Source organism: Antedon bifida, chromosome 4 (genome assembly GCF_963402885.1).
Source record: "Antedon bifida chromosome 4, ecAntBifi1.1, whole genome shotgun sequence".
NCBI classification, from domain to species: domain Eukaryota; kingdom Metazoa; phylum Echinodermata; class Crinoidea; order Comatulida; family Antedonidae; genus Antedon; species Antedon bifida.
In genome coordinates, this window is record NC_136229.1 from 10,051,140 (window position 1) to 10,067,238 (window position 16,099).

The 16,099-nt window shown below is 33.7% G+C and overlaps 2 protein-coding genes and 1 long non-coding RNA gene across 8 annotated transcripts in view; all 3 read left to right on the plus strand.

The window, feature by feature from the left end:
• LOC144840072 (corticotropin-releasing factor receptor 1-like) overlaps positions 1 to 16,099 on the plus strand; it is a 347,896-nt gene that overhangs the window by 70,648 nt on the left and 261,149 nt on the right. The gene's annotated exons all lie outside the window — the stretch shown is intronic.
• On the plus strand, positions 5,002 to 6,234 carry LOC144840482 (uncharacterized). Its single transcript, XR_013611926.1, has 3 exons — positions 5,002 to 5,077; positions 5,564 to 5,678; positions 5,952 to 6,234. It is a non-coding gene; the product is annotated as an uncharacterized LOC144840482 (long non-coding RNA).
• Positions 9,161 to 16,099, plus strand: part of LOC144840964 (corticotropin-releasing factor receptor 1-like) — a 61,819-nt gene continuing 54,880 nt past the window's right edge. The window contains exons 1-4 of the mRNA XM_078697071.1: positions 9,161 to 9,260; positions 9,862 to 9,949; positions 10,154 to 10,189; positions 11,252 to 11,302. Of these exons, the coding sequence (XP_078553197.1) occupies positions 9,161 to 9,260; positions 9,862 to 9,949; positions 10,154 to 10,189; positions 11,252 to 11,302 (275 nt within the window). The remainder of the gene's footprint in view (positions 9,261 to 9,861; positions 9,950 to 10,153; positions 10,190 to 11,251; positions 11,303 to 16,099) is intronic.

A 16,099-nucleotide genomic window follows, 5' to 3' on the forward strand; every position in this document is an offset into this window, starting at 1 on the left:
TCTTCGGCGGTCAAATGCTGAAACAATTGGGATAAGGCTCCTGAAATATAGAGCGACTTCATCTTCCTGTTGATTCGAACCCGACATCAAGGAATTAATGGCTTCCGATGTCGTTTCCAGTTGGTTTATTATCATTGTATCAAGTTCGTCATGTTGCTTTTTCCGTTTTATCGGTACTTGTGGTATAATCGTCGACACACAGGGATCAATATTCTCTTCATTAGAAGCATGCCTTGTAGTAGTACCACTACTTGTAGCTTGACAGTTGCTGACAGTTGGCTTGTTGGATGTTTTTTCATGCAGAAATCTCATCTGTATGTATCTGTATCATTGAATTTCTCTTGTTTAGGCACTTCTTTAGTGTGTCTTTCAAGTTTTTGAGTTGTCGCTGAAGGAATTCAACTAAAAAAATATAACAAATTATACCGAATTAATACTTTAACTTTAATTTTTGTAGGCCTAGGCCTACACGCGAGTAATTTATCCAAAATTGAAGATGGACTGTTCGAATAGGCCTGCCTGCCAGTAGGCTTGCTACTGCTAGGTAGAGTAGCCTAGGCCTAGCTAGTAGATTAGACCTCCTACTAGAGGCTAGGCCTACTAATTTAATATTAAGTCTAAGATATAGGGGCCTAGGCGGCCCTAGGGCCTAGCATAGGCCTAGCTAGCCTAGCAAGTAGTAGTCTAACCTAGTCTTAGTAGCCTAATACTAGTAGTAGGCCCTAGGCTTACTTAGTTAGAGTTTGTTTTTACCTTCTCTATTGAAAATTTCTCCTATTGTTTACCAGGCGTTAACTTTAATTGCACGGTTTTTATACTTTTCAGAGTTAACATCCCACAAACATTTGTGTTTTCTGACTTCTTCTATGAAGAGTTCTTTGTTAAACAGACCTAGGCTTAGGCCTAAGCTTTTCTCCTCTGCTGGTGGTGGACTGCATGCCTCCTGTGGCTGGGGTCCTGTCCCGACGACTACGACGCCTGCTTCTGTTGCTCCAGTGCCGGTAGGTCTAGGCCTAGTCTGCTGCTCATCACACTCGTAATAGCCTTGGCCTAATTCTGTCTCTTCTAGATCTTTCACAGCACCATCTTCAATTGTCATGAGAATGTCGCTACACTCCATATTATGACTCAAAAAATAGGCCTATCACTTGAATCGGGCCTATCACTTGAATCGGATCGGATAGTATAGGCCTACTGCATATGAACAAATTGAGAAATCCGGGCCGCCGGACGATTTGACAACTCATTCTTGAGCAGCTCTGTGAATTCTTCGCAGAAAAGGGAGTATGACAGACAGAAACTCGAATACGCATACGCAGAGCATGACGCTTTCGATTCGCGCGAACAAATTCGCCTAGTGGAAAATAGGCTTTAAGCGTGGTTCCCACTAGCGACGCAACGCAAGGACGTAACGCAACGCAAGTGAATTGACCAATCACAAGCGATGGCTTATTCGCTTGTGATTGCTAACTGTCTATAACTTCGCTTGTCATTGGTTAAAACGCTTGCGTTGCGTTTACGTCCTTGCGTTACGTTCTAGTGGGAACCAAGCTTTAACGATGCAATATTTGTAAAATAGTCATTAAAGTAATTAGATATAGTACAATTATCAAAACATGCGTTACTATCAATATCTAAAAAATAATTTTTACATTCTTTCCTCTTAGTACTATAGCCAATGTCCTTAAGGTATTTCCATAGCTTTTTAGGATTATTTTTGTTTTCTTTAATTTTTTAAAGATAGAAGTTAGACTTAGCGGTTTTTATATCACGTTGGACCTTATTTCTTAGTGTGCAATATTGTTTATAAAGTTGAGGATCCCTATTTTTATTAAATTTATTTAATAGTTTATTTCTATTCTTTGTTTTCAAGAATGTCAGAGGAGAACCACGGTTCTGTTTTGTGTTTAATTCTTACTTCTTTGACAGGGGCAACGTTATCAATAATATTAGTCAATGTTTCTTTGAAATAATTCCAGGCAAAATTAACATCAGGAATACTTTCAATTTCATTCTAAGTTACATCGTTTAATTTCGACTTATAATCGTTTATATTATATTTTATAAGGGATCGGATCTTGACAGTATTATGATTGTTATTTTTAAGTTTCATTTTTTTCCTAGTACAGTAAATAAGGCAGTGGTCACTCAGACCAACCGATACGACACCGCTCTGAGTAATCATTTCTTTTGAATTACACAAAATATGATAAAGTGCAGAGGAAGTTGATTCAGTTATGCGTGTAGGCTCTTTGATCACGTTATCGTAACCAAGGCTATTAAGGGCATTTTTATATTTTTTATAGGATGGGCATTTCTTAATAGAACAATAATTAAAATCTCCCGAGATAATTGATTCCAGGTCTGGCCTGATTTTCCTAACGGTTTCTTCGAAAAGGTCAATCAAATTTAATTGCCTTGGCGGACGATAACAGCAACCAATAATAATTGGCCTAGACTTGGGTTGACAAAATTCAACCCATAAAGCTTCCAAGTCAACATAAATTAAATCATTCCTAATTATAAAACATGAGTTATTGTTTAAATACATACAGACACCACCTCCATTACGACTACGATCTTTTCGAGCGATAGCATAGCCTGGGACCTGTATTTCTGCATCTGTGACGGATTCGTCCAACCATGTTTCAGTCACTGCGATAGCAACAGGATTCGTATTCATTGCGATTTCCTTGATCTCCTCTAGCATTGGAATAAGGCTCCGAACGTTGAGATGAATAAAGTGCGCGCCTTTTCTATTAAAGCACTCAAATAGCTCCGGATCAACTTCAGATGCGATAGATTCACTGTCGTCCTTGGACATCGGTATGTCCGCTAGTTGGTCGTTTCTGTCTGTAGTCGGCATCACCGCTCCTTGTTCACCTTGCTCGCATGACTTGCAAGTGACGGTAGTGCTTCGTTGTTGACTTTATATGCAACACTAGGAATGTACAACACGTGTGTATGGATCATTGAATTCGTTACGTAGGATTTCGCTACGAAGCATTGTTGTTGGATACACCTGTTCATCTTGCGTTGTTGTTATGTTAATTAGGCTGGTATTTCTCCGTGGCGATTTATAATTGAAATTAAAAACTGGAATTCTTGGCGTAATTTTTACAGATATCTATCGAATTTTTCCGGAACCTCCTCTACATCCCCTTACTGTGCTCTTTTCGATCCCTAGGTTTTTAAATGTTTTCCAAATATTACTAGCAATATGGGTACGTACCATCTTGTGTCCAATTTCGAAAAGCTTGATAGACGAGTATTTTAGCACCATCGTGTGTGATGCTGGGCGGATGAAAATTCGCCTGGGATTGACACGTCACAAAACAAAATGGCAATCCTAGAAAAAACGGCTCGATTCAGATGAAATTTAAATTGGTTTGTGCACAACTAACTGACATCAAAGTTACATCAAACAGCTACACGAAACAATATTACTGACAGGTACAGTCACAATATATAAAAAGACGTATAAATATATAAATTCAGCTAAACAACTCAAAAATATCAAGAGGACATCACAACCATGTCTTGCAGCTCGAGCGCATTCAACCTTAAAATATATGTTTTAATATGTTTTGTGGAAAATAATAGCTACATCGTCTGAGCATACCCAATCCATTTAGAGCTTTACCTCGAATGTATTCAATCTGATTTTTCCATGATAAATGTTCGTCTATTATGATACCGAGATGTTTGCAATATCGAACGCGTGGTACAACATCGTTATCTATATTAACTGATCTAATTTTTTTCTTTGGTGGTTGCCAATCGGTTTGTCGATCCGATCAACATGAACTCGGATTTAGAGACATTTAGACTAAATTTATTATTTTTTAGCCAATCGTGAATTTGTATAAGTTCTTCATTTATACTTTGGTATATTTCATTTTCATTTTTTGAAGAACAATAAATTATAGTATCGTCAGCATACATACTTATTTTACATTTGTTTGCAACTTTCGATAGGTCATTTATATATAAGAGGAAGCAAGTGGGCCCACGATTGACCCCTGAGGCACTCCACATTGGATGTGTGTATAGTCAGACAATGTATTATTTACATTTGTGAATTGCTTTCGCTCAGACAGATAGCTCTCGAACCATTTTAAAACATATTTACTTAAACCATAAAGTCTCAATTTTCTTAATAGTATGTTATGGTTTACCGTATCAAAGGCCTTTTTAAAATCTAGTAAACAGATTCCGACCAGCTTACCCTCGTCTATTGCACTATACCAGTCTTCCGTCACTTTTGTAAGTGCAGTAGATGTTGAGTATGATGGTCGAAAACCTGATTGATTTATACATAACAGATTATTATTATTCAAAAAAGCATAAAGTTGATTAAAAACGACTCGTTCAATTATTTTTCGTATATATTCATTTATCTATTTTTTCTACAGACCTAGCCATATTTTATATACTCTAGGCTATAATGTTCAGTAGGTATCTACAATGGTCAAATTTGTAAAAATAAAAATTAGACTAAACATTTAAATAATAAGTAAGTTTTGTATGGAAATATTTTATAAAATATGCATGATGCACTGCATAATTAATAAAACATGTGTTCTTCTATGTATATCACTTATGCCTACTGTTTCTAAATTGAAATATCATCGTTTATTTCAATATAACATTAGTATAAGTAAATATTGTAAATGTTCATAATATTATCAAATACAGTGTTAGTTTAACTAAATTTCACCTTTAAAGATGTATTGTCCCCCTGAACAAATATTTGTTGAATAGGCCATTTTAATGATACGTAAAAGTTATTCACTTTGAAATAAAATTTGATCGAAAAAAAAATGTATTTACCTGAGAAAATCGTAATTTAAAGTAAAAAATAGTCAACCGGAAGTCGGTTGGCAGGCAGCCAGCTGGCTTCCGGTTTAATTTAACCCTTGACCTGAATTAGCTTATGAATTATGCATATTGTATGATTCTTGTGCGTGTATGTGACCTCTAGGTCTGATATGGCGAGACGAAAGTTCTGTAGTTTAACAACAACAAAACAACTCCTATCTTGAAGAAAAGACTATGGCTAGGCCCTAGCAGATTGGTAAGTAAGAACTGTAGTTTCTATGGTGCAGCTTGTTAGTTAGTATAGGAAGCCTAGCTAGCCCATTACAGCTGTACTGGCTATCTAGTGTACTATCCCCTATCTATTGGCTAGGCCTAGTAGTAGCTAGTCTAGTAGTAGTACTAGGCCTAGTTGTAGGCCTGAGTGAGGGTTCACCCTGAGTGAGTAGCAGGCCTAGCTAATACTAATAGATACAACTTGTAAGCCTTATTAATAGTTATTGCCAACCTAGCTTTTAAATAGGATTAGGTCTATAACATTCATCTGTGAGCATGGAGTAAGGAATAAGGTTTTAGCATGGAGGTATAAAAATAAAATATTTTATACCTCCATGGTTTTAGTAGTGTGAATTTTGACACCACCAACTCGTCTTATTTTTAGTATAATACTATAATAATAGTCCTTTATCATTATTCATATTACTTTTCATTCATTTTAAAACATTTAATTTTCTTTTCTATGTAGAGTTTGTGATTAAAAAAAATTATACATAAGAGCAGCGAAACTAAAAAAGCGAAAACTTATGAATGGCTGTCAAAAATAAAAAATAAGGTCACCACCAGGGCCAGGAGAGATTATGGTGCTTGGTTTTTCCTTCATGATTAATTAGATTTTAATGCTAATATAAATTTGTGAAAATTGTAACTAGGCCTATACTGTACATCCAATAATGTAATTATTTTAGAGAAAATGACCAAATAATCTAAGTTAAATATTTTTTGGAATGTGTACTTTACAGTACTTAGTACCGTTATGTTGAAAATTCTTCCAAAGCAATAACGTTCAAACCAACATTCACACAATTAAACTTTTTATGTACATATTTTAATAAAAAATGTCTTTCTTTTAATAGGTATTAACACACTTGAATAAACAATATGAGCAAGTAGTGGAAAATGGTGAAGAAATCAACACAAAATGTGGTAGCAACATTCACAATATTTATTTGAACGTTTCTTACTATGACACTTTAAAATAGATGAACAATCACAGAAGACAAGCTATTGCTGTAATGCCACAATCAACACATCAATTAATAATTGAAAATAAATTGTCAACAATAATGCAGAAATTCAATGAAATATACTAGTAATTAACTCATTTTTTACTGTACTGTAAATCTTCACACATTAAAATTATGGAGATTTTTTCTCATGTACTGTAGTAGTATTTTTTAATTTATTTAATGCTGTATACAAATGTTATATTGCTCTAATTATGAAAACTATACAACATTTTAAAAGCTGGAAAACAACCAACACATTTTCCGAATGCTTTATGATAGTCATCCAATATTTATCTTGTGTTCCACTACAGAGTCTACTGCCAGTTGCCTTTATGCAGTATGGGTGTAACCTCTGTTCCAGTCTTCATTAGCTTAAGTCTATAAATTGAAAAACAATGATGTATAAATACAAATGTCAAATAGAAAAGTTAAATATTTCACAATTTATTGCATACATATATTTATTATTTCTGTACATAAATCTGAAGTTTTCAATTTGGGGTACTAATGTACAGTAAGGAATCCCTGAAAAGTGCATCTCCTCCCTCAAACAGGCCTATTCTAATTAATACTAGTGTTTTCGTTTTGGTTGCTATCAACAACAATCTATTCTACCGTCAACTTCTTTGGTACTGTATGCTGATCATTTTCCAAATGTTCGTTTTTTGTCATCAGTTAGTCTTTTTTTAGACTTTAAAATTAATTCGAGCTCCAAATGTATATCAATGGTACATCAACATAGTAGGCCTATTTCCTGTAGCTAGTTGTGGAGTGATGGCTTAGCTAGGTGAGTACGATATATAGGACCTAGCTAGACCTCAAAGTGGGTTCCCGTCTACTTTTCTGACCCGATTATCTGCCTGCCTACAGCTGCTGCTACACTACACAGTAGTAAACTACAGTACTAACTAGGCCTAGGCCCTACTAGATAGTAGAAGTAGGCTTATATTATAGCCCTAGCCTAGATAGCTAAGCCTATAACTATACGCCAAAAACGTATAGTTTGCGATATATAACTATTATAGGAGGATGTGTCATTCATCTAAAATAGAATTCTACTTACCAGCAAATTAACGGCAGAGCTTTTTACATCATACGATCAGGGAAACCCCAGCACTTTCTTCTGTTTGTCGCACATGCTTGTTTATGTGGTGAACAGATCGGATCTCCCCTGTTTGGATACTCATTAACATATCATGCATATTTATGAGCTGTTAGCTAACCATCGTTATTTAGGAATTTCTGAGCTTATGTGTTCGAAAAAATGGTAAACTTATTTTTATTTTTTATAAGCGAAATCAATAGTTTTTTCGGATTTTTTTTCGGCGAAAGTGAATAACTTTATTATAACTACAAAGTGGTCTATTCAATTTGATTTTTTTTCATCTTTATTTTTCATGTTTTGGGGTACAATACAACTTTAAGACTTTAAAACTCAAGATTGAAACGGTACGATGGATCAAAACACACTTGCAACATTTTTAAAAATAATTAAATTTAAGACGAATTTCATTTCCATGAATTTGACCATTTTACATAATACTAATCCTATAATTTTATTATACATATCCATCTATTAACAAATTATGTTTACTCATGTCAAATGTTGATTTATCAAATTTATTATCTGAATTTTTCTTTTGAAAGGGATCCTTAAAACTTTAAACATTTTGGTCTGAAACATTTATTAACTTATATTTATTCAATTGCTGACTGATAAAATTCCACAACATTTTCAAATCAAAAGGCTGGGTGGCAACAGGCTGGGTGGTAAAAGACCGGGTGGCAACATGCTGGATGGTAAAAGACCTAAGGTGGAAAAGGAGGCCGTGTGGAAAAGAAGGGGTGGTAATTGGCCGGGTGGCAACAGGACGGTGGCGAAAAACAATGCGGTGGTCAATAGACAAACAACCGGAATTGTTTACACCTGATAATTGAAGAGAGATCTTCATGAAACGGTAGTGTGTGATACATGTTTAAAAATACAGTTTAGATATATCTTTCCTCCTAAAAAAATATTTTTTCTTATGTTTTTGTTAAATATGCCATTTTACTGTCACAAAATACTGTGACCAAACATTGGCAAAAAATAGTCAATTGGACTGAAATTCAATGGATTTTTGGTTGAATCGTTTATTTTGTCTTTTTATAGGTGAAATTATTATTATTATATAACGAAACGGAGCTTTGTTTCTGTCTTTCTTTCCGCCAATCGCGAAAAAGCCTACTAATAGTTCCGAACGCGATATTTTGACAAACTCATCATCATTCTATCTTGTATGGCTGGTCTAACTTCCCATCCGTATCTTGTTCGTGAGTTTATAATCGAAGGTCTAGAAGGGGGCTAAATTGGACGTTTTTTTTGCTAAATCACCCCCCTCATTACATTTGTTTGGTATATAAAATCCACAGTTTATTCAGGGACTAGAGGTCGCACGGTTTTCAGGGTATAAGTGTCTTGTTATAACAAAAAAACATGTTAGGTCAACAAGTTCCAATCGAGCTGAAACTTGAAGAAAACATTCATTATAATAGGATGAGGATGAATCTGATATCGATGAATGCGCCACACAAGATCATGCAATGTCAAAGATCAGGGTAAAATCGAAAAAAATGGTCTGATCGAGCCAAAACTTTAAGAAAACATTCATGATAATAGGATGAGGATGAATCTGATATCGATGAATGCGCCACACAAGATCATGCAATGTCAAAGATCAAGGTAAAATTGAAAAAAATGGTCTGATCGAGCTGAAACTTGAAGAAAAAAGTCTTCAAACTTGGTGTGTGGTTGCAACTCGGTTTAAGAAAAAACGATATCAAGGAGGACGCAACCCAATGTCATGTGATGTCAAAGGTCAAGACAACATTAAAATTGCTTCGATAGAGTGTCAGGTCACGATTTTTGTTCTATTGAATATAGTAGCTCTAGTTTGTGTTGTAGTTGTATCGAAAACTTATTTTGTATTGTTTTTTTGTCTTATTTACAGGCACCTCCGGGTTGTCAGATTATTATGATGATATGGTCATACTTCACCTTATGTAATTTCGTCTGGATGTCGGTAGAAGGGTTTTATCTTTACGCATTAGTAGTTCTTGCGTTTCGTCTTAAACCTGATGAAATAAGAATGTGGAAATACTGCCTTGTTGGCTGGGGTGAGATATTATGATTAATAATTTAAGCAAGTTGACTGTCCGAACAAATTTATTTTAAAAAAATACGTACAATGGAAACATAATATAGTTTTATTTGTGCCATTTGTCTTAAAACTGACGAAAATGTAAAAATACTATGCATTATCGGTTGGAGTGAGAATAATATAATATAGTTATTAATAATTATTTATAGAAGGCATAGGCAAGTTGAATGTCCGGTCCATAATTGACACGCTCTATTGATAATACAAAGTTGGACAAATCAGCAGGCTCAGTTTTTCTTCTTTCTTCTTTTGGTTTCGAACCACGCCAGTGTAGTTTACGTAGAAGCACTACACGATGACGTAGGCTAGCTTGGCATTAGAAATGTGCACATCTTAAGGACAATTTACACAGACGAGTGGTAACGGTAGACGGAAGTGAACGAAAATGAACGGTTGGACGGAAAACCATTCTGGATAGGTTAAAAGTGGGACTCACGCTTTTCCGCTTAAAAATTGGCCTTTACTGAGGTCATTTTTTTTTGTTTTTGATCAAAATCCATGGAAAAACATTGAATCACCTTTTCTAATCACAATTGTATAATCTTCTTTTTTTTCAGGATTCCCTGCTATTCTTATTCTATGTCATATAGTTGCTTATGTTTTTGAAACAGAAACTTCGCAACCGACGTCCACGAGTTATGAATAGTAAGTCATGTTATATACAATATCAAGAAATCATGTCCACAACATTATCAATAAGATAATTTAATTAAAAAGATGGTAATCTATAAACCAGTACTTGGTATATGATAATGGAATGCTAAAAATGTAATGTTCTTATCTCATAAGTTCACTCCCGCTCAATTAAATATCGTGTATTCTGATTCATTGCATTGTTCTTTCATGAAGCTTCTCAGAATCTACTACTAATGCGCCATTTTCAAGGTAAAGTAAACTCAGTATAAATCTCATGCTTGAATATTATTCTACAATTTAATGCATTTAATTTTTACTGCTATTAAAAAATGTCTTGCTTGCAACTGCTATTTGTATAAATGTACTTTACCTATGGCAGTTGTATTAGCAAGTTCATCCATCCAGCTCATATCACTTTAAAAAGATAAGCAGTAAGCCTATAAGCTGGAATTCATTTTCTATTTGATATTAATTGTATAATTAATAATTACTTTCATGTGGTACATCATTTGAATGAACGTTTGGAGGGTACAATTAGATTAACGTATGTACAACATTGTAACAAAACAAGTTAAAACCAGAACTAATTCGTAACTTTGACGAATTATACTGTAGGCCTAGGTGATCTTTGTGATAAAAGATTATTTTACCGAAATTTAATTTAAAACAATCCGCGTAAACTCAACATGCACGTACGTTAAAATACGAGCGCAAAAGTTGATGTATGTTTGACTTGATGCATATACGCTTATAGTGCTGAGTTGTGCCTATTGTGTGTCATATACATTATATATAGGCCTATCTGATTCGACAGCCGCCATCTTGTTGGTTCCCTCTCCATGGAGAATCACTTTTTGAACTGCGATAACATTGTATTTTGACATCCCGCCTTTGGCTATATAAAATATCATTGCGTGGATGTGATTTTTTAATGGTTATCATCTCGTAGCTCGCCACTACGCCGTCTATCTTTCATGTTAACATCGTTACATTACTAATAGTTTATCCACAACTTTTGTGTTGCGGATAACCCACGTGATTGTCATGATTTTTCTTTGTCTTCAACCGACTGTGCTCTTATTTCTTTCTACCATTTTAGTTCGAGACTTTTCTCTAAAACCTTTGCACCTAACATTTTGTAATTTGGTCAAAATTCAGACTTTTATGTGAAGTTGTGCACCTCCTATTTTTAAAATTGTAAATTTGCGCAACGTGACTTACGCGCGATCTTATGAAATTCAATGATTGATCATATTATAAAAACCAAGTTATCTTTCATTGACACTTGGTGGAAATTTCGTTACATTTCAGCTATAGCTACAGCTACTACAACAACTACACTTACGAGGATAGCACACAGAAGTAAGTAAATAATAACATATTTGTTTAAACAACAAGTGAATCACCCTCATCAGAGCATAAGCTCGTATCCCAACGAAACGTACAGGTTTAGAGTATATTGTAAACCTCGTTTGCGTCGTTCAAAGTTTGGAATTTAATGAGAAAATTAGAATTATTAAATTAGAAATTACACTCAATTTTTAACCGCCTCATATCGTAATTTTTTAGCGCGTATGCGACGAAGCGTGAATGAATTTCTTGATCTGTCTAAGGCATTCGATGCAATTGACCATACAATCCTCCTATCAAAACTTAAATATTATGGCATCCGAGGCATACCACTTTCTCTTCTTACGAACTACCTGAATAATAGAACGCAATTTACTTCCTATAACTCCCACTTTTCTGAACTTCTTCCTGTTACATGCGGCGTTCCTCAAGGATCCATTCTGGGCCCCCTTCTCTTCTTAATCTATGTTAATGACTTAATTCATGCTTCAAACTCTTTTTCATATGTTCAATTTGCTGATGATACCAATATCTTCCTTTCCCATCCTGATTTCAACACTCTTACAAGAACCTTCAACAATGAAATCAGCAATGTTTCAAACTGGTTCAAACTAAATAAGTTATCCCTTAACATCAGTAAAACAAACTACATTCACTTCTCCACTAACAAAAAAACTAATAACAATCCGAATGCAAATATATACATCGATCACACCCCTATCAAACAAGTTGAAAGCACATCATTTCTTGGTGTTCAAATAGACAACAAATTAAACTGGAAGCTTCATATAGCTAAAATCTCCAATAATATCTCCAAAACCATTGGTGTACTAAATAAACTGAAATCTACATTACCTCCTAAAATCATCACTTCTTTGTACAACACACTCATCTTGCCTCACCTCTTCTATTGTAACACTGTCTGGGCAGCAACAGATTCAAAGCATCAAACTCTTTGTCCATGGCTTAGTACTGAAACAACTAAACTTGACAGACTATTCAAACTCCAAAAGAAGGCAGTCCGTATATGTACCCAATCAAATTATCTCTCTCATACTAAACCACTTTTCCATGATCTAAACACCCTAAATATCTTTGACATAAACAAATTACAGACAGCCCTTTTCATGTATCGACTTTCCAATAACACACTTCCTAATACCTTAAAAAGATTTTTTCAAAAAAATAACGAGCTTCACAAATATAATACCCGAAACTCAAACAAATACGTCCAATCTAACCTAAATCGAAACTCTTCCCGAAATTCAATTATCCACACAGGCCCCTTAATATGGAACTCCCTTAACAAGTCTTTATTTGATTATAGTTTCATCATATTTAAATCAAAATACAAAAAATACCTAATATCAAAATACAAACCAACTTAATATTTCACCTACATTTTGACCTATTTCAAACACCTCTTTTACCCTTATTTATTTGTTTGTTTGTCTTGTCTTCGTCCATCCTTTGTCTCTTGCGTAGTGTATGTACCGTCTGTAACCCCTGATTGTCTCTGCCTATGAACATTGATCCAAATTTTTTTATACAACTTTTTTCCTGGTGGAACCTGTCGTAAAGCTCTTTGAGCTTATTTGTGTTTTCTCCAGATACAATGCATTTATATTAACTTGATTCATATTTTGTCAACATATTTTGAAATTTGCTTTGTATAAATAAAATGAATGAATGAATGAAAATTACGAGACGCCGTTAGCGCCTGTTGAAAAATACAATTATTAACAAATCTATAAAACATACGCTAATTAACTGTTTATACAATAATTTAAGTATAGTTTACAATACATTATATAATACAATACATAGGCTTAACATAAACAGAAACACAAATATAAACTAAACTAGAATTTAATTCGTCACTTTGACGAATTATAGGTGATCATTTTTATAATTTTATTGACATTAATATTTTTTAAACATGCACGTATGTTAAAATACAATCAGAAAATGTTGATGTATGCCATCCTATTATACGGTTATACATAGTGCTGTGCCTATTATATGCCATATACATTATGTACAGTATATACTGTATATCTATATACAGTGTAGCATTGGTGAAATTACGGACACACATCATGTTCTAATTTTTCGGCACTGATGACATTATCAAAATAAACTTGTGGATAACAATATCGAAAGATAATGAATTGAGCAATAAAATATAACAATTGGAAGAAAATTTGGCACGTAGAAGGGCGGTGCGCACTCTTTAAAAATTGTATAACTTTGACGAAAGAGATGAAAAAAATACTTTTTAACTTCAACTGGCCATATGATAACGTCACAACATCCGATAGGCTTAATTTTTATAATAATTCATATCTACATTTCACCAGCTCTCATAATAAGTTATAAACATCAAGGTCAACTTTAATTCAGAAGAGCTGTAAGGTATTCAAGTATACCTTGTAGGTGAAATTACGTAACCACCGTTATTTAAATTTTAAGACGTGATGACATCATCCAAATGAAAATATTGGCAACTCATAAGTAACATAATTGGTTGAGGTAGAATATATTAAAAATTTAAAGAAAATCGATCACAGATAAGCGAGTTGCGCTCTGTTGAATATGGTGGTCCATTACAAAAGGGGAAAAAACCCTATTTTAAAAATTCATGTGGCCAAATGATGACGTCATACCATTTTGTACGTCTAATGTGTATATACATTTATATCTACAACTCATTGGCTTCCAGAATAAGTTAAACAAATTGGAGGTCATCGTGCATTCTGAAGAGTTATATTAATTTTAAAAAGGCCTTATTTTTTACTATTTTTAGCACTTTTGTACAATTAATGTGCGCATTTTGTCATTTTTAACCTGCTCGTATAGCGTTATTTTAAGTCGGAACAGACTCAAATTTGGTGAATGTACTAAGGATGGTGAGTAGAATACGATTTGTAAAAAAAATTCATATTTTTTACGCATTTTAAGAATTGCGCACGCAAAAACGCATTTTTGCGCAGTAATTTTTTGAAGCACGCAAATGGCCTAACTCATGCTCTAAATTGATCAAAACTTAATTTGGAGCTTTTTAAATTTTTAACGCGCAATTTCACGTGCATGACCTTGAAAAATGTAAGTTTTTATTTGTTAATATTTTTATCCTTCACCTGAAGTTTACGTATAGTGAATTTTATTGATATGTGATAAAGAGTTATGGAGATATGATTGATAGTGTGATTTCACAAAATCGCGTATACGTGACGTCACGGATGAGTGATCACGCTGAAAAGCTTATTATGGCTAAGTTAAAGTATTTGAAAGACATTGTGAAATTTTTGTGATCATTGTTATTCAACTTTTTGAGATAATTGTTAAACAAAAAGTGTACAGAAAGAAGAATAACTAGAATTTAATTCGTCACTTTGACGAATTATAGGTGATCATTTTTATAATTTTATTGACATTAATATTTTTTAAACATGCACGTATGTTAAAATACAATCAGAAAATGTTGATGTATGCCATCCTATTATACGGTTATACTATAGTGCTGTGCCTATTATATGCCATATACATTATGTACAGTATATACTGTATATCTATATACAGTGTAGCATTGGTGAAATTACGGACACACATCATGTTCTAATTTTTCGGCACTGATGACATTATCAAAATAAACTTGTGGATAACAATATCGAAAGATAATGAATTGAGCAATAAAATATAACAATTGGAAGAAAATTTGGCACGTAGAAGGGCGGTGCGCGCTCTTTAAAAATTGTATAACTTTGACGAAAGAGATGAAAAAACTACTTTTTAACTTCAACTGGCCATATGATAACGTCACAACATCCGATAGGCTTAATTTCTATAATAATTCATATCTACATTTCACCAGCTCTCATAATAAGTTATAAACATCAAGGTCAACTTTAATTCAGAAGAGCTGTAAGGTATTCAAGTATACCTTGTAGGTGAAATTACGTAACCACCGTTATTTAAATTTTAAGACGTGATGACATCATCCAAATGAAAATATTGGCAACTCATAAGTAACATAATTGGTTGAGGTAGAATATATTAAAAATTTAAAGAAAATCGATCACAGATAAGCGAGTTGCGCTCTGTTGAATATGGTGGTCCATTACAAAAGGGGAAAAAACCCTATTTTAAAAATTAATGTGGCCAAATGATGACGTCATACCATTTTGTACGTCTAATGTGTATATACATTTATATCTACAACTCATTGGCTTCCAGAATAAGTTAAAAAAATTGGGGGTCATCGTGCATTCTGAAGAGTTATATTAATTTTAAAAAGGCCTTATTTTTTACCATTTTTAGCACTTTTGTACAATTAATGTGCGCATTTTGTCATTTTTAACCTGCTCGTATAGCGTTATTTTAAGTCGGAACAGACTCAAATTTGGTGAATGTACTAAGGATGGTGAGTAGAATACGATTTGTAAAAAAAATTCATATTTTTTACGCATTTTAGGAATTGCGCACGCAAAAACGCATTTTTGCGCAGTAATTTTTTGAAACACGCAAATGGCCTAACTCATGCTCTAAATTGATCAAAACTTAATTTGGAGCTTTTTAAATTTGTAACGCGCAATTTCACGTGCATGACCTTGAAAAATGTAAGTTTTTATTTGTTAATATTTTTATCCTTCACCTGAAGTTTACGTATAGTGAATTTTATTGATATGTGATAAAGAGTTATGGAGATATGATTGATAGTGTGATTTCACAAAATCGCGTATTAATGACGTCACGGTTGAGTGATCACGCTGAAAAGCTTATTATGGCTAAGTTAAAGTATTTGAAAGA